We start from the raw sequence: 18,797 nt of genomic DNA on the forward strand, positions 1-18,797 counted from the left end.
GTCCGCATTAGTATCTGGATGGGAGCAGGCCAGTGTGAGAGTTCCAGTCACTGACGGTCCGGTGGCGTAGTCTGCATTAGTATCTGGATGGGAGCAGGCCAGTGTGAGAGTTCCAGTCACTGATGGTCCGGTGGCGTAGTCCCCATTAGTTTCTGGATAGGAGCCGGCCAGTGTGAGAGTTCTAGTCACTGATGGTCCGGTGGCGTAGTCCGCATTAGTATCTGGATGGGAGCAGGCCAGTGTGAGAGTTCCAGTCACTGATGGTCCTGTGGCGTAGTCCGCATTAGTATCTGGATGGGAGCAGGCCAGTGTGAGAGTTGAAGTTACTGATGGTCCGGTGGCATAGTCCGCATTAGTATCTGGATGGGAGCAGGCCAGTGTGAGAGTTCCAGTTACTGATGGTCCTAGTCCGCATTAGTCTCTGGATGGGAGCAGGCCAGTGTGAGAGTTGAAGTTACTGATGGTCCGGTGGCATAGTCCGCATTAGTATCTGGATGGGAGCAGGCCAGTGTGAGAGTTCCAGTTACTGATGGTCCTAGTCCGCATTAGTCTCTGGATGGGAGCAGGCCAGTGTGAGAGTTCCAAGTAACTGATGGTCCGGTGGCGTAGTCCGCATTAGTCTCTGGATGGGAGCAGGCCAGTGTGAGAGTTCCAGTCACTGATGGTCCGGTGGCGTAGTCCGCATTAGTATCTGGATAGGAGCGGGCCAGTGTGAGAGTTCCAGCTACTGATGGTCCGGTGGCGCAGTCCGCATTAGTATCTGGATGGGAGCAGGCCAGTGTGAGAGTTCCAGTCACTGATGGTCCGGTGGCGTAGTCTGCATTAGTATCTGGATGGGAGCAGGCCAGTGTGAGAGTTGAAGTCACTGATGGCCCGGTGGCGTAGTCCGCATTAGTATCTGGATGGGAGCAGGCAGTGTGAGAGTTCCATTCACTGATGGTCCGGTGGCGTAGACCGCATTAGTATCTGGATGGGAGCAGGCCAGTGTGAGAGTTCCAGTTACTGATGGTCCGGTGGTGTAGACCGCATTAGTATCTGGATAGGTGCAGGCCTGTGTGAGAGTTCTTGTCACTGATGGTCCAGTGTAGTCCGCATTAGTATCTGGATAGGTGCAGGGCAGTGTGAGAGTTCCAGTTACTGCTGGTCTGGTGGTGTAGTACGCATTAGTATCTGGATAGGAGCAGGCCATTGTGAGAGTTCCAGTTACTGATGGTCCAGTGGAGTAGTCCGCATTAGAATCTGGATAGGAGCAGGCCCGTGTGAGAGTTCCAGTTACTGATGGACCGGTGGAGTAGTCCGCAATAATATATGGATGGGTGCAGGCCAGTGTGAGAGTTCCAGTTACTGATGGTCCGGAGGTGTAGTCCGCATTAGTATCTGGATGGGAGCAGGCCAGTGTGAGAGTTCCAGTTACTGATGGTCCGGTGGTGTAGTCTGCATTAGTATGTCGATGGGTGCAGGCCAGTGTGAGATTTCCAGTTACTAATGGTCCGTTGGCGTAGTCCGCATTACTATCTAGATAGGAGCAGGCCTGTGTGAGAGTTCCAGCTACTGATGGTCTGATGGAGTAGTCCGCAATATTATCTGGATGGGTGCAGGCCAGTGTGAGAGTTCCAGGTACTGATGGTCCGGTGGCATAGTCCGCATTAATATTTGGATAGGAGCAGGCCAGTGTGAGAGTTCCAGTTACTGATGGTCCGGTGGCGTCGTACGCATTAGAATCTGGATAGGAGCATGCCAGTGTGAGACTTCCAGTCACTGATGGTCCGGTGGCGTACTCCTCATTAGTATCTGGATGGGAGCAGGCCAGTGTGAGAGTTCCAGTCACTGATGGTCCGATGGCGTAGTCTGCATTAGTATCTGGATGGGAGCAGGCCAGTGTGAGATTTCCAGTTACTGATGGTCCGGTGGCATAGTCCGCATTAGTATCTGGATGGGAGCAGGTCAGTTTGAGAGTTCCAGTCACTAATGGTCCAGTGGCGTAGTCTGCATTAGTATCTGGATAGGAGCAGGCCAGTGTGAGAGTTCCAGTTACTGATTGTCCAGTGGCGTAGTCCGCATTAGTATCTGGATGGGAGCAAGCCATTGTGAGAGTTCCAGTTACTGATGGTCCTTGTCCGCAATAGTCTCTGGATGGGAGCAGGCGAGTCTGAGAGTTCCATTGACTGTTGGTCCGGTGGCGTAGTCTGCATTAGTATCTGGATGGGAGCAGGCCAGTGTGAGATTTCCAGTTACTGATGGTCCGGTGGCGTAGTCCGCATTAGTATCTGGATGGGAGCAGGTCAGTTTGAGAGTTCCAGTCACTAATGGTCCAGTGGCATAGTCCGCATTAGTATCTGGATAGGAGCAGGCCAGTGTGAGAGTTCCAGTTACTGATTGTCCAGTGGCGTAGTCCGCATTAGTATCTGGATGGGAGCAGGCCAGTGTGAGAGTTCCAGTTACTGATGGTCCTAGTCCGCATTAGTCTCTGGATGGGAGCAGGCCAGTGTGAGAGTTCATGTCACTGATGGTCCTGTGACGTAGTCCGCATTAGTATCTGGATGGGAGCAGGCCAGTGTGAGAGTTGAAGGTACTGATGGTCCGGTGGCGTAGTCCGCATTAGTATCTGGATGGGAGCAAGCCAGTGTGAGAGTTCCAGTCACTGATGGTCCGGTGGCGTAGTCCGCATTAGTATCTGGATAGGAGCAGGCCATTGTGAGAGTTCCAGTTACTGATGGTCCGGTGGCGTAGTCCGCATTAGTATCTGGATGGGAGCAGGCCAGTGTGAGAGTTCCAGTCACTGATGGTCCGGTGGCGTAGTCCGCATTAGTATCTGGATGGGAGCAGGCAGTGTGAGAGTTCCATTCACTGATGGTCCGGTGGCGTAGTCCGCATTAGTATCTGGAAAGGAGCAGGCCAGTGTGAGAGTTCCAGCTACTGATGGTCCTGTGGCGTAGTCCGCATTAGTATCTGGATAGGAGCAGGCCAGTGTGAGAGTTCCAGTCACTGATGGTCCGGTGGCGTAGTCCGCATTAGTATCTGGATGAGAGCAGGCCAGTGTGAGAGTTCCAGTCACTGATGTTCCGGTGGCGTAGTCCGCATTAGTATCTGGATAGGAGCAGGCCAGTGTGAGAGTTCCAGTCACTGATGTTCCGGTGGTGTAGTCCGCATTAGTATATGGATAGGAGCAGGCCACTGTGAGAGTTCCTGCTACTGATGGTCCGGTGGCGTAGTCCGCATTAGTATCTGGATAGGAGCAGGCCAGTGTGAGAGTTCCAGCTACTGATCGTCCGGTGGCATAGTCCGCATTAGTATCTGGATAGGAGCAGGCCAGTGTGAGAGTTCCAGTCACTGATGGTCCGGTGGCGTAGTCCGCATTAGTATCAGGATGGGAGCCGGCCAGTGTGAGAGTTCCAGTCACTGATGGTCCGGTGGCGTAGTCCGCATTAGTATCTGGATAGGAGCCGGCCAGTGTGAGAGTTCCAGTCACTGATGGTCCGGTGGCGTTGTCCGCATTAGTATCTGGATGGGAGCAGGCCAGTGTGAGAGTTCCAGTCACTGATGCTCCGGTGGCGTAGTCCGCATTAGTATCAGGATGGGTGCAGGCCAGTGTGAGAGTTCCAGTCACTGATGGTCCGGTGGCGTTGTCCGCATTAGTATCTGGATGGGAGCAGGCCAGTGTGAGAGTTCCAGTCACTGATGGTCCTGTGGCGTAGTCCGCATTAGTATCTGGATGGGAGCAGGCCAGTGTGTGAGTTGAAGTTACTGATGGTCCGGTGGCATAGTCCGCATTAGTATCTGGATGGGAGCAGGCCAGTGTGAGAGTTCCAGTCACTGATGGTCCGGTGGCGTAGTCCGCATTAGTATCTGGATAGGAGCGGGCCAGTGTGAGAGTTCCAGTTACTGATGGTCCGGTGGCGTAGTCGCATTAGTATCTGGATGGGAGCATGCCAGTGTGAGAGATCCTGTCACTGATGGTCCGGTGGCGTAGTCCGCATTAGTTACTGGATGGGAGCAGGCCAGTGTGAGAGTTGAAGTTACTGATGCTCCGGTGGCGTAGTCCGCATTAGTATCTGGATGGGAGGAGGCAGTGTGAAAGTTCCATTCACTGATGGTCCGGTGGCGTAGTCCGCATTAGTATCTGGATTGGAGCAGGCCAGTGTGAGAGTTCCAGTCACTGATGGTCCGGTGGCGTAGTCCGCATTAGTATCTGGATGGGAGCATGCCAGTGTGAGAGTTCCAGTCACTGATGGTCCAGTGGCGTAGTCCGCATTAGTATCTGTATAGGAGTAGGCCAGTGTGAGAGTTCCAGCTACTGATTGTCCGGTGGCGTAGTCCGCATTTGTTTCTGGATAGGAGCAGGCCACCGTGAGAGTTCCAGTCACTGATGGTCCGGTGGCGTAGTCCGCATTAGTATCTGGATAGGAGCAGGCCAGTATGAGAGTTCCAGTCACTGATGGTCCGGTGGCGTAGTCCGCATTAGTATCTGGATAGGAGCAGGCCAGTGTGAGAGTTCCAGCCACTGATGGTTCGGTGGAGTAGTCCGCATTAGTATCTGGATAGGAGCAGGCCAGTGTGAGAGTTCCAGCTACTGATGATCCGGTGGCGTAGTCCGCATTAGTATCTGGATAGGAGCAGGCCAGTGTGAGAGTTCCATTCACTGATGGTCCGGTGGCGTAGTCCGCATTAGTATCTGGATAGGTGCAGGACAGTGTGATAGTTCCAGGTACTGATGGTCCGGTGGCATAGTCCGCATTAGTATCTGGATAGGAGCAGGCCAGTGTGAGAGTTCCGGTCACTGATGGTCCGGTGGCGTAGTCCGCATTAGTATCTGGATGGGAGCAGGCCAGTGTGAGAGTTCCAGTCACTGATGGTGTGGTGGCGTAGTCTGCATTAGTATCTGGATGGGTGCAGGCCAGTGTAGAGAGTTCTAGTCACTGATGGTCCGGTGGCGTAGTCCGCATTAGTATCTGGATAGGAGCAGGCCAGTATGAGAGTTCCAGGTACTGATGGTCCGGTGGCATAGTCCGCATTAGTATCTGGATAGGAGCAGGCCAGTGTGAGATTTCCAGTTACTGATGGTCCAGTGGTGTAGTCCGCATTAGTATCTGGATAGGAGCAGGCCAGTATGAGAGTTCCAGTCACTGATGGTCCGGTGGCGTAGTCCGCATTAGTATCTGGATAGGAGCAGGCCAGTGTGAGAGTTCCTGTCACTGATGGTCCGGTGGCGTAGTCCGCATTAGTCTCTGGATAGGAGCAGGCCAGTGTGAGAGCTTCGGCTTTTGCAGGGGTAAAGGCAAATTTCTGGTACATACGTAGTGTTCTGGTGATGATTTAGATAACGAGTTGTGGGTGGTCCCAAAGGTAGAAGTGGGACAACAGTGAGGGGTAACACAATTAGGACCTCATTCAGAGTCGGTCGTAAGCGGCCGCTCGGTCGTTCCCAGCGATGTTCGCTAAACTGCGCATGCGTAAGATTCGCAATGCGTGTGCGCGAACTAGCTGTTGCAATCGGAAATTTCTCACTCTTAGAACACAGCCAGGTCGTTAGTTTGAGTGACAGGATGAGGCGTTTGTGGGTGGTAACAGGGGAAGGTGCTTGTTAACGGGGGAGTGGAGATCCGGACGCAGGCGTGCCTAATTATGCGAACGGCGTTTTATGGGAGTGCATAATTATCTAAGTAGTGTCATGGCACATGTGACATGGGAGGATTTTACACTGACTAGATCGTAGTGCTTAAGAGAGGGGATGGTCAGTCTTTAGCTCTGCGATCAGCTCCGATGGGTCCCGATGGTCTCGATTAATCCTTATAACCCTGGAGATGACTTGTGTTATGATCGAGAAGGGGGCGTGTTTTTAGTCTTACGACCGCTTCTTACCCTCGCTCGTTAAGCTAACGATCCCATTTTAGGGCCACAACTTGCGATCACTTCATTTGCATATCCGGCCCCTTTCCCCTACGACCGAGCGGCCGCTTAAGACCGACTCTGAATGAGGTTCTCAGTCCTTTTACTTGTATTTGTGCAACTAATGCTCCTGTCAGTAAAAGTGAGTGTTTATAATCTCACTATAAAGTGCATCTGCGGCATTTGAAATATGACGCTGACTGCGAGCTAATCACAGCTCGCAGAACGATATCCAATCAGGATCGGCCTCTCCTGATAGGCCTCCGTTCCGCAATCTCTAGTGCCCAGAGTTTATAAGTGCGGTAGGGTTAAGTACATAGAACAGGCCCCTCCTAAGTGTCTGGGGCAGCCGGGGAGAGGAGAGCCGGGGAGAGGAGAGCAGGGAGAGGGGAGCAGGGAGAGGAGAGCAGGGAGAGGAGATACGGGGAGAGGGGAGCAGGGAGAGGAGAGCCGGGGAGAGGAGAGCAGGGAGAGAGGAGCAGGGAGAGGAGAGCCGGGGAGAGGAGAGCAGGGAGAGGGGAGCAGGGAGAGGAGAGCCGGGGAGAGGAGAGCAGGGAGAGGGGAGCAGGGAGAGGAGAGCCGGGGAGAGGGGAGCAGGGAGAGGAGAGCAGGGGAGAGGGGAGCAGGGAGAGGAGAGCCGGGGAGAGGAGAGCAGGGAGAGAGGAGCAGGGAGAGGAGAGCCGGGGAGAGGAGAGCAGGGAGAGGGGAGCAGGGAGAGGAGAGCCGGGGAGAGGAGAGCAGGGAGAGGGGAGCAGGGAGAGGAGAGCCGGGGAGAGGGGAGCAGGGAGAGGAGAGCCGGGGAGAGGAGAGCCGGGGAGAGGGGAGCAGGGAGAGGAGAGCCGGGGAGAGGGGAGCAGGGGAGAGGGGAGCAGGGAGAGGGGAGCAGGGAGAGGAGAGCCGGGGAGAGGAGAGCAGGGAGAGCAGAGCCGGGGAGAGGGAAGCCGGGGAGAGGGGAGCAGGGAGAGGGGAGCAGGCTGTGTAATTGTTGGCGACAGCCCAAAGCACAATCTGGTATTTCCAGGCCTGACTTCACAAAACAAAATGAAATCAATAAAGTCTCAAAAATGTGACTTCATAATCCCCGACCGGGCAGGAGGCATGAGGCACTAACCACATGGGCACCGGGTCCCTGGGACAGGGCATAGGAGACTAGGACAGGGCACAGCAGCCTAGGACAGGGCACAGGAGACTAGGACAGGGCACAGGAGCCTGGGAACGGGCAATGCCCTGATATCCTGGCAGCTCTATGACCCAGCAGAGTCTCTTATTTCGCAGTTACAGCCGGGAGCGCACATAAAAGTGAAATGTTTTACAGCCGAGTCCGGAGGTGAATGGAATTATAGCCAAGTGCTTAGTGTGTGCGGCGACTGCCATATTGTCTGCAATTACCGGCCAGCTGCCGCACACAGAGCATATAACCCCTTCATGACCAGGACGGCGCATTATCTCCTATACAAATCCTGCCCAGTTTTAGATTTCTATTTATTTGGATGTTTTTTTCTGCGATATATGCAATATGTGCGATATATCAGATATGTGCGATATGTGTGATATATGCGATATGTGCGATATATCAGATATGTGCGATATATGCGATATGTGTGATATATGAGATATGTGCGATATATGCGATATGTGCGATATATGCAATATGTGCGATATATGAGATATATGTGATATGTGCGATATATGCGATATATGAGATATATGCAATATGTGCGATATATGAGATATATGTGATATGTGCGATATGTGCGATATATGCGATATATGCGATATGTGCGATATATGCGATATATGCGATATGTGCGATATATGCGATATATGAGATATGTGCGATATATGAGATATATGAGATATGTGCGATATATGAGATATATGTGATATGTGCGATATATGCGATATGTGCGATATATGAGATATATGCGATATGTGCGATATATGAGATATATGCGATATATGAGATATGTGCGATATGTGCGATATATGTGATATATGCGATATATGAGATATGTGCGATATATGCGATATGTGCGATATATGCGATATATGAGATATGTGCGATATATGCGATATGTGTGATATGTGTGATATGTGCGATATATGAGATATGTGCGATATGTGCGATATATGAGATATATGTGATATGTGCGATATGTGCGATATATGCGATATGTGCGATATATGAGATATATGAGATATATGCGTTATATGCGATATATGCAATATGTGCGATATATGCGATATGTGCGATATATGCGATATATGAGATATATGCGATATGTGCGATATGTGCGATATGTGCGATATAGGAGATATATGCGATATGTGCGATATGTGCGATATGTGCGATATATGAGATATAGGAGATATATGCGATATATGCGATATGTGCGATATATGCGATATGTGCGATATAGGAGATATAGGAGATATATGCGTTATATGCCTTAGATACGTTCTGCATAAAAATTAGCCAAATTTTCAGTTTCACGATTTCATCCCATTTCCCCATCTAGAAATATTAACCCCCTCCCAAAACCTCCCCAGATAAATGCATTTTTCTGCTTATTTATAAAACCGAGTGTAGTTTATAAGATACAGGGACACTGTCAAAACGGAATCAGTATGTTATACCGCCGGCCGGCCGCAAATCCCGACAATGGAAGCCCGGCAGGGGTGAAGATCCCGACAGCGGATTAAGGTAAATAACCCTAATCCTATCCCTAACCCTCCCTCAGGGGTGCCTAACCTCCCCCTAGTGCCTAACCCTAACCTCCCGCCTAGTGCCTAACCCCCCTCTAAGTGCCTAAACCTAACCCCCCCTTCCCCGCCGCCTAACCCTCCCTTAGGGGTGCCTAACCCTAACCTCCCCCCGGGGGTGCCTAAACCTAACCTCCCAGGGGGGTGCCTAACCCTAAGTCCCCCTGGGAGCCCTAAAACCTAACCCTCCCCTCCCCGCGGCTGTCCGCGCCTGGCTTACCTTCCTTCGGTATGCCGGGCGTCGGGCGCCCGGCGTAGGTATAATGACAGGCATCGGGATTTCAACACCTGTCATTAGTACCCTGCCGGGATTTGGCAGTCGGGAAGCCGGTGGTCGGCATTTTGACCGTCGGCTTCCTGACAGCATCCCATCAAAACCTTGGTGACCTTATGACACTCTCGTGGATGTCGGTTCTGCGTTTCTGTGGGGTATAGGCTATAATAACATCATTAACATACAAAGGGGCCTATTCATCATAGGTAAAAAAAATCGATGGAGGTAACTAGGATTAGAAATTCTTTCCTACCCTCCCGATTTGGCCGGGAGTCTCCCAAAAATTGTGTGCTGCTCCCGGCACAAAGCGAGCGCTTGCTCTAAATCCGGGCGGCCGCTTATTTTTTTAACCCGGCCTCCTGGCCGCTCGCTAAGCTGTGGGTGACCACCTACAGCTTTTGTGAGCGGCCAGGTGATGGTCGCGATTATCTGGCTTGCGACGAGACCCTTGTGGTAGGATCTCGTCTGCCGCAAGCCCCAGAGAGCTTCCTGCTGAAATAGAGCAGGAAGCTCACTGCTGACATCACAAGTGATGTTAGTATGGCCGCCCACAAACGGCAGGCGTTCCTTCAGGAACGCCTCTGTTTGTCCAGCCACCCCCCCTCCCCGCCTACAAAACGGGGCGAGCTGTTGATCAACATCAACAGCCGCCCCGTTTGTAGCGAGCCCCGTAGCGAGTGAATTTATCACTCGCTACGGGGCTTGCGTACGCATGCGGCACGCGCGGTGCGTGCGGAGTGCCCCACCATCGACCCGCTTGCGAGCAGGTCTGAATGAGGTCCTATTTCTTATTGTGCCAGTAATGTCGGGCTGCGCCCGAGGACACTGTGGGTCTGATTCAGAGGTAGAATGTTTATTCCAGCGTTGATTTGCTCCTAACGCTGCGTCGGTTCCTGTGCTGGGAAATCAGACCCTATAATATCTGGCATCAGACCCTATAATAAAACTTGTTGGCTGGGACATGTCCCGGGAGGAGAATCTCCACCTCTCCGCCCAAACCGAAAATGACGCTGAGCTCTGGACATAGCTGCCGCATGTTATATAACAGGGTGAGGAGAGGACGGGATAACCTCCTGTCAGGACATATTCTCACTGTGATTCTCCTACGCACATGTACGGGGCCCGAGGGCCTGATTCAGAGCCGGACGCTCTGACCAGAGCGCTCACTCTGAATCAGGGCCCTCCTACATGAAAATGGAGCGGCCTCTTGGATGCTCGCATAGCTGTGGGTGACCTCCCACAGCTATAGCGAGCGTCCATGATGATGGTCGCGATGGTCAAGACCATCGTGACCATCGGGCTTGCGACGAGACCCTGCGGTAGGGTCTCGCTGCCGCAAGCCCTGGAGTGATTTTGGCTCTATCAGATCGGGAACGATCCATGGGAACGCCTCCGTCTGGCAGCCACGCCCCCAGCACGCCCACCAAAGGGGGGGTGCTGTCAATCAACATCGACAGTACGCCCCCTTTGGTGCGAGACCCGGAGCGACAGCTACCCCGTCGCTAGCCGGGTCTCGCGCATGTGCACGACGGAGCTCCCTCCGTCATGCGCATGCGCAGGAGGGCACCATCGACCCGCTTGCGAGCGTCCCGCGCTCGCGAGCGGGTCTGAATCAGGCCATGATTCAGCACGGATCGCATGGCCCGCTAGCTGCGAAAATATGCTAATGAATGCAATCGCACGGAAACCGCAGCGCTATACCAAGACGCCCATCACTGTATATAGCCGCCCACTTCCCATGACACACATCCGCAAGTCAGCGGAAACATCGAGTAACATCGGAACCATTCGCACATTTGTAGTTGACCATGACCCTACCTCACAAACTGCTAAACTTCCTGTCGCCATCTAGACCTCTGCCTGCGTATACAATCGCAGGGGCTTAATTATACACGCCCCTGTAACGGCGTTCAAACGCACAGGCACGCCTGCGTTTTGCTGACCACTCACCCACCACCCCAAACGGTCATTTCCTGTCAATCACTATGCGATTGGGCTGCGCGCTCACTGCGTTCACTTCCCGATCGCAGAGGCCGGTTCACACACGCACACTGCGTTGCGTCTGCATGCGCAGAGCACAAACATCGACCGGCTGCGTTTTGAACGCCGCCGTGCGATCCAACCTGAATAAGTACACGCCCTTGTCTCTGGAAACGCCGGCTGTCTGCACCCCCGAGCCGCCCCTTAAATGTTTCTGCCTGTCCGTCAGACAGAGGCATAGACAGGGCTTCATGCAATCAGGACCGGCTGGGTTATGCCTTTTACACCTTGGGCCTGATTCAGAGCCGGACGCAATTAGCGCTCGCTCGTCCAGAAAATAGGGGTGGCTATTCAAATCAACCGTTCGCTCTTTGCGGTCTTTTGATGCCTCTAGGTCTGAACGAGCGAACAAAACTTGCGGTCGTTTTTTGGAAAAATACGCCCCCTGGCCGCTCGCATCCTACGTCATGTCCGCTGTTTATTAGATTAATCGAGTACATCGACCAGCGTATGAACTGCTCGCTATTCTTGTGGTTGGTTTTTCCTACCACAATCTTGCGAGCAGTTCTGACTATAAAATAACCCAGTGACGTGGTCAATGACGCTGCTGTATTAATTATGCACACCCATAAAACGCCCGTTTTGACCTTTAAGCACGCCTGCGTTCTAATCTCCACTCCCCGTTTTCAAGCACTTTCCCCCGTTACCACCCACATACGCCTCATTCTGTCACTCATATTATCAGGCATTCGCTATTTTGCGAGCACATGAATTTTGACCGCACTGACTGGTTCGCGCATGCGTATTACAATCCGTACGCATGCGCAGTTGGGCAAACATCGCTCGGAGCGAACGAGCGGCCGCTTACGAGCGGCTCTGAATCAGGCCCCAAGTCGCCACCTGGGTTAATACGCACACACACAGACACACACACACGCACACACACAGACACTCACACACATACCTCCCAACATTTAAATGTTGGAAGGAGGGACAGGCGGAAACCAAAAAGGGGACGTGGCCTAAGTAAAAAGGGGAGGAGCACCTCGCGGCTTCCCCCATTTTCGTCACTTTGGGGCGTGCCCAGCACTCTCCGAGATGCTGGGCATCTGTTCTCTTCCTGCACACCCGGTATGTGCTCTCCCCAACTTCCCCCCCACTGCGGGACACTGGAGCCCGTGGGCGGGACAGCGGGACAGTCCCAGAAAAATGGGTGGGAGGTATGCACACACACACACTAAGACACACACACACAGACACACGCAAACAAACACAGCCACACATACACACACGCACACACTAAGACACACACACAGACACACGCACACAGACACACATTCACAGACACACGCACAGAAACGCACACACACGCACAGACACGTGTGCACACTAAGACACACGCACACAGACACACGCACAAACACACAGGCACACATACACAGATACACGCAGACACACGCAGACACACAGACACGCATACTGACACACACACGCAGACACACGCAGACACACGTGCACACACACTGACGCACACAGGCACACATACACAGATACACGCAGACACACACACATACACACAGACATGTACACACTAAGACACCCGCACACAGACACACGCACAAACACACAGGCTCACATACACAGACACACACACGCAGACACACACACATGCGCACACGCAGACACACACACATGCGCACACGCAGACACACACACATACACACAGACACGCACACACACTGATTCAGAGTGGACCTAATGCGGTTATTACACAGTTGATTATTGGCTGACTGCGCATACGTTATGGCCACACTGCGCACACACTAAGGTACCTGCGATGCCACTTGCAGGGAAGATTTAAACGCAAAGTGATAAATATTAAAAAAAATAAAACAAGGAGGCCAATCATAGCTTCAATGTAAAAGTATAATGTGTTACTAAAAGGAATAAAGAACCTCACATAGGTGTATATAATATTGTATATAATATCACAACAAGTGCACAGTAACCACAGCAGCCGCCGGAGCCCCAGGCGTCCTCTCACGTTACCAAGCACCGTTCTGAGCTATGACGTCATCACATCCGCATCTACGGCAGCTCTGCGCTAACGCGTTTCATCACAGGTGGTCTTTGTCAGTGGATATGTCGGGGCTGACCCCTGGTCATGCTTATATACCTATATATAACCCGGGTTACTGTGCAGTGTGAAAGGGCCCCGTTGAAATAGCCCAGGTCGAGTGACCCAGCATTTCAACTCAGGAAACGAGCAGGGCTGAACATGAGTTCTCGCAGCTCGCGGCGCAGTGTGAACGGGTAACCCTGGTCCCGGTCATTACATTGGAAGAGACGACTCTTGTAGATGATCTAATCTCCAAGTGTCGGCTCAGCGGTGACATCATTGACCTGGCATTATTCATATCATTGAATCCAGGCAGTGTCAGACTGGGGTACACAGAATACATATGGGGGGAGCAGGAGCCCACAAAATAGTTTACCACCAAAGGGACTTGGTCAGTCTGTGGAGTGTGCGTGGTCATTCCCCAGAGGGGAGCGTATGTATAATGGGTGCAGATATACCGGCGTACAAGGGCCCCTGGTTGAATGGAGGCCCTGTCCCTTTTCCCTGTCCCTTTCCCCTGTTCCCTATCCCTTTCCCCTGTCCCCGTCCCCTTCCCCTGTCCCTTTCCCCTGTCCCCTTTCCCTGTCCCTTTCCCCTGTTCCCTATCCCTTTCCCCTGTCCTCGTCCCCTGTCCCTTTCACCTGTCCCCTATCCCCTTCCCCTGTCCCTTTTCCCCTGTCCCTTTCCTCTGTCCCCTGTCCCTTGTCCCTTTCCCTTTTCCCTGTCCCTTTCCCCTGTCCCTTTCCCCTGTTCCCTATCCCTTTCCCCTGTCCTCGTCCCCTGTCCCTTTCCCCGTCCCCTTCCCCTGTCCCTTTTCCCCTGTCCCTGTCCCCTATCCCCTGTCCCCGTCCCTGTCCCCTTCCCTTGTCCCTTTCCTCTGTCCCTTTCCTCTGTCCCCGTCCCCTGTCCCTTTCCCCTGTCCCTTTCCCCTGTCCCTTTCCCTGTCCCCTGCCCCTTTTCCCCTGTCCCTGTCCCCTTTCCCTTTCCCCTGTCCCTTTTCCCCTGTCCCTTTCCCCTGTCCCTTTCCCCTGTCCCTTTCCCCTGTCCCTGTCCCCTGTCACCATGGGTATAACTACCATAGGTGTATGGGGAGCAGCTGCTATGGGGCTCAGATCTTCCTTGTCACAGTTACATGTGTTATATACATTTATCACCATTGGGTGGTACATAGGCCCCCTTACATACTTTTGCTATGGAGCCTTCAAATACGTAGCTACGCCCATGATAGACACCACACCGTGCCTACAGCGCGTCACCCCTATTTCATCCGTCAGCGGTGCCAGGTATTGTCAGCGCATTTTCTATGTTCTGCGCATGCACCATCTTCCAGAACATTATATAGAAGATGTGTGTGCGTGTGAGTGTGTGCGTGGTGTGCGTGTGTGATACACATGCCCCACTTCCCCACCTCCTCCGCCCCACAGGACACGGGGCAGGGTGCGGGACAGGACAGGGGGCAGGGCGCGGGACAGAACGCGGGGCAGGGTGCGGGACAGGATGCGGGGCAGGGCGCGGGACAGGACGGGGGGCAGGGCGCGGAACGACGCGGGGCAGGGTGCAGGATAGGAAGCGGGGAAGGGGGCGGGACAGGACGCGGGGCAGGGCGCGGGACAGGACGCGGGGCAGGGCGCAGGGTAGGGTGCGGGATTGGAAGCGGGGTAGGGTGCGGGACAGGACGCGGGGCAGGGCGCGGGACAGGGCGCGGGGCAGGGTGCGGGGTAGGGTGCAGGAAAGTACGCGGGGAAGGAGACGCGGGATAGGACGCGGTTACAGGCAAGTAGACGCAGATGTTTCAAGCCTTGGAGTTGCCCACAGTAACCAATCAGATCCTGTAATTTATAGACTGTGGCAGATAAATGACAGAAGCTGATAAGTTGCTTAAAGCAACTTTTCCACTTTACTTCTCGCCGAGGTTTGGTCCATCTCCCCCTCATTCGTGTTACATTATAGCAGCAGTGACGTCACCAGCGCCACCTGGTGGCTGACAGCGGCGTCTCCCTGCACCGTACTGCGTGCTTCGTGCGCCCTCCAGTGGCCGCAGCGGAGACGGCGTGTGACGGTGACACTCCCCCTAGTGGTGGCCGCGGACAGTGCGTGCTGTGTGTCTGTGCTGCTGCTAATAAAGTTGTGCTTGTTGCCGTGTCCGCCGGTGTCCTTGTGTCATGGTGGAGTACCGGGAGAGCCCCCTGAGCAGCCGGCCGGAGGAGCTGAACCCGGCCCGGTACTATGAGCAGACCCCGGAGCAGCGGCGGCTGCAGGAGCAGAGACAGGCGCTCAGGGCCCGGACCAAGAGGGAGTTCCAGCTCAAGCTCAACAACCCCTTCAGGACGGGCCAGATGGTGAGGAGGGGGCCACACACATCCAGAGGGGGAGAGGAGGGGGCCACACACATCCAGAGGGGGAGAGGAGGGGGCCACACACATCCAGAGGGGGAGAGGAGGGGGCCACACACATCCAGAGGGGGAGAGGAGGGGGCCACACACATCCAGAGGGGGAGAGGAGGGGGCCACACACATCCAGAGGGGGAGAGGAGGGGGACACACACATCCAGAGGGGGAGAGGAGGGGGCCACACACATCCAGAGGGGGAGAGGAGGGGGCCACACACATCCAGAGGGGGAGAGGAGGGGGCCACACACATCCAGAGGGGGAGAGGAGGGGGCCACACACATCCAGAGGGGGAGAGGAGGGGGCCACACACATCCAGAGGGGGAGAGGAGGGGGCCACACACATCCAGAGGGGGAGAGGAGGGGGCCACACACATACAGAGGGGGAGAGGAGGGGGCCACACGCCCGGAGTCGGAGAGGAGGGGGCCTTACACGCCCGGAGGGGGGGAGGAGGGGGCCTTACACGCCCGGAGGGGGGGAGGAGGGGGCCTTACACGCCCGGAGGGGGGGAGGAGGGGCCACAACACGCCCGGAGGGGGAGAGGAGGGGGCCACACTGGGAGGGTAGTACTGAGGAGGGGGCAAGGCAACACTCTGGGTGAGGAGGGGGCCTCGCACTAAGGGAGAGGGGCACACTGAGGGGGAGAATAGGGGGCCACACTTAGAAGGGTGCAGGGTAGAGGGACAATAATGTGATGAGGGGACCAGGTGGGTGTAGATATTGGGGTGAGAAGGGGAGAGGCAGGCAGTGGGGTGAGTAGGGGTCCCGGCAGAGGCAGGCAGTGGGTGGATGGGGGACCCTGGGAGAGGCAGGCAGTGGGCTGAGTAGGGGTCCCGGCAGAGGCAGGCAGTGGGTGGATGGGGGACCCTGGGAGAGGCAGACAGTGGGGTGAGTAGGGGTCCTGGGAGAGGCAGGCAGTGGGGTGAGTAGGGGTCCTGGGAGAGGCAGGCAGTGGGTGGATGGGGGACCCTGGGAGAGGCAGGCAGTGGGGTGAGTAGGGGTCCCTAGCAGGGCTGGCAGTGGGGTGAGTAGGGGTCCTGGGAGAGGCAGGCAGTGGGTGACTGGGGGACCCTGGGAGAGACAGGCAGTGGGGTGTCAGCAGGAGTGACCTGTGGGGCATATACATGACCTGGGGTACATGCTGTGCTGGAGGGATGTACAGGGGGTTGGGGTGTGGTGTCACACAGGTATTTGCTAGTATGTTATATATATATATATATATATATATATATGTGTAGTATAACATCCCAGTAGATGGTGGCACCAGCTCTCTGCCGCTGTAGTGACGGGCTTCTCCCTGTCTGGTTTAGGAAGACCCAGCTGTGACCCGTTGGATGTACGCCCGGAGCCATAACATTTACCCCAACTTCAGAGCAACACCCACGACGTCCCTGAAGGGCCTGTTCTGGGCTGTGGTCCCATTCTTCTTCTTCTACACCTTGATCACCAGAGACCGGGTAAGATGCCCAGTGTATCCGGAGACGAAGGCCATATCCCATATATCCAGCTTATATAACCACAGCTCCCACTGACCTGTCCTCCGGGGCGTAGAGAGATCCAGCGCAGTTATGTCTGGTATAGTCCACATCCGGGTCTCCTGACATAACATTAACACCCTGTGACCTCGGATAGATCCACTAACCGGCCCGATAGATCCACTAACCAAGCATTAAGCCAGATCCGAAAACACGGATTATTTCACCATTTCCTATTGCTGTACTTCCCTCACTCTGCTGCCCCGCCCCATGCGCCTATGTGTGTCCCTGCTCCCCCTCCTCTATTACCGGCGCCCTCGGACGTCTGGTGGCGTGGGGTACCACGATATAGGGTTAGGCGCTAGGCCAGTGTTGGCTCGCTGATATACTATGCATGGGGCCATCTAGTCTTCAAAGAGCTGCACATTACCGTGAAAATCGGCAATAATACCACATGTCCCTAGCATAGACGTTTTGGGTGGGGTGTAACAGATGACTTTGTACCTTTTTATAATATGAAGCCGACTGGCCTATAACACAGCATTCCTGCTAACGCCTATCTGAGTGGCAGATTTATAAGTGTTACTCTCCTGAGCCAGTCACTCAGGAAGCCCCCGAGAGGGCAGAGGGTTCGGGGGTTTTATACTATAACCTTCCATTCCATTGCTCCTCTGCTCACTACATATATTTATTACTTTCCATCATGTCATGTGACTGTGGTTGCCATGGAAATCACTAAACACTGTAGATCATTAATCGCATATGGTCTGTCAGCAGTGGCGCCCCCTATATGGACAGGATGAACTGCGATTTTTCCCTTCAGCCCTGAATATATTTTCTCCATCAGATTCTGCTCCTTCCAGCCCTGACACCCCTAAACAAGAGGGGGGGTAAGATGTCTGCCCTCTGTTTCCCACGCTGCCTTTCATCGTTATCGGCAGCAGATTTGCGCAGAGGAGGAGGGGGGGGGGGGGGAGTTCACGGTGTAGCTGGTTGACCATCACTGGTTATCAGTCAAAGGGTTTTCCTTACTGCAGGAACGGGTCTGTAACATGTAACCTGGATCTTAAGGCCTCATGACATGTCCAGTCGCACGTGATCGATCGGTGCTGGCAATAGGGGGACCTCGGACCGCTACATGGGCTTCCGGTTTGAGAATTTCCCCTTGTATGATTTTGGAAGCTGGTGCCCCCATGCCCTCCCCCTGATGAGGTTTGTGTACAGCCTGCGTATATAGCATAAGATGACCCCCCCCTGTTATCGCAGCTTGCTTTGCATCTTCCAGTAGAGTGTAAGCTCACCTGCTGAGCTCGTCTCCTGCCTGCGATGACCTAACCTTTAATCTTTCCTTTTCCTTACAGGAGAAGAGAGAGAAGCTGATCAGAGAGGGTAAATACGAGCGCCCGTTCGCCCTGTCCAACTGACGCCGCGTCGCTCAGGACCGCACTAAATATTGTCACATTCTTCTTCACTTTGTTACTTGTCCTTATTAGTAAAATAAACCTATGATATATTTATGTCCAGCCTTTACCCTGTGACATCAGACAGTGACCATGTGCAGGTACTGGGGGGGGTAATACTGCATTTATTTCTATATACTATGAGTCATGTAACCTGGCTCCTTGGCACTAATAACGGCAGGAAAACCATAATCGGGTGTAAATGTAAATCTTGGTTTAATGGATCCGTGTGTTCCGGTGCGCTGGGATTTATAATCGGGGAATACACTGATGTCATCAGCAGCATATGAGACTATAAGCCTAAAACTACATGTTCCCATAATTACATCTCTTATTTCCACACATCAAGAGCAGATCCACAAATACACCTGAAAATAAATAAATATTCACCACCACAATGGCATTGAAATGAAACAAACAAGATGTGCTTTACCTGCAGACTTTCAGATTTA

At 53.8% G+C, this 18,797-nt stretch overlaps 1 protein-coding gene across 1 annotated transcript; it reads left to right on the top strand.

The window, feature by feature from the left end:
• Window positions 1–15,125: 15,125 nt before the first annotated feature.
• On the top strand, window positions 15,126–18,402 carry NDUFB4 (NADH:ubiquinone oxidoreductase subunit B4). Its single transcript, XM_088455898.1, has 3 exons — window positions 15,126–15,361; window positions 16,721–16,867; window positions 18,247–18,402. The coding sequence occupies exons 1-3, from the start codon at window positions 15,185–15,187 to the stop codon at window positions 18,307–18,309; spliced, it is 387 nt and encodes a 128-aa protein (XP_088312024.1). The 5' UTR covers window positions 15,126–15,184; the 3' UTR covers window positions 18,310–18,402.
• The last annotated feature ends 395 nt before the right edge of the window (window positions 18,403–18,797 follow it).

The sequence above is a fragment of the Taudactylus pleione genome, unplaced genomic scaffold (assembly GCF_031769625.1).
Source record: "Taudactylus pleione unplaced genomic scaffold, aTauple2 ptg000677l, whole genome shotgun sequence".
Taxonomy (NCBI): Eukaryota; Metazoa; Chordata; class Amphibia; order Anura; family Myobatrachidae; genus Taudactylus; species Taudactylus pleione.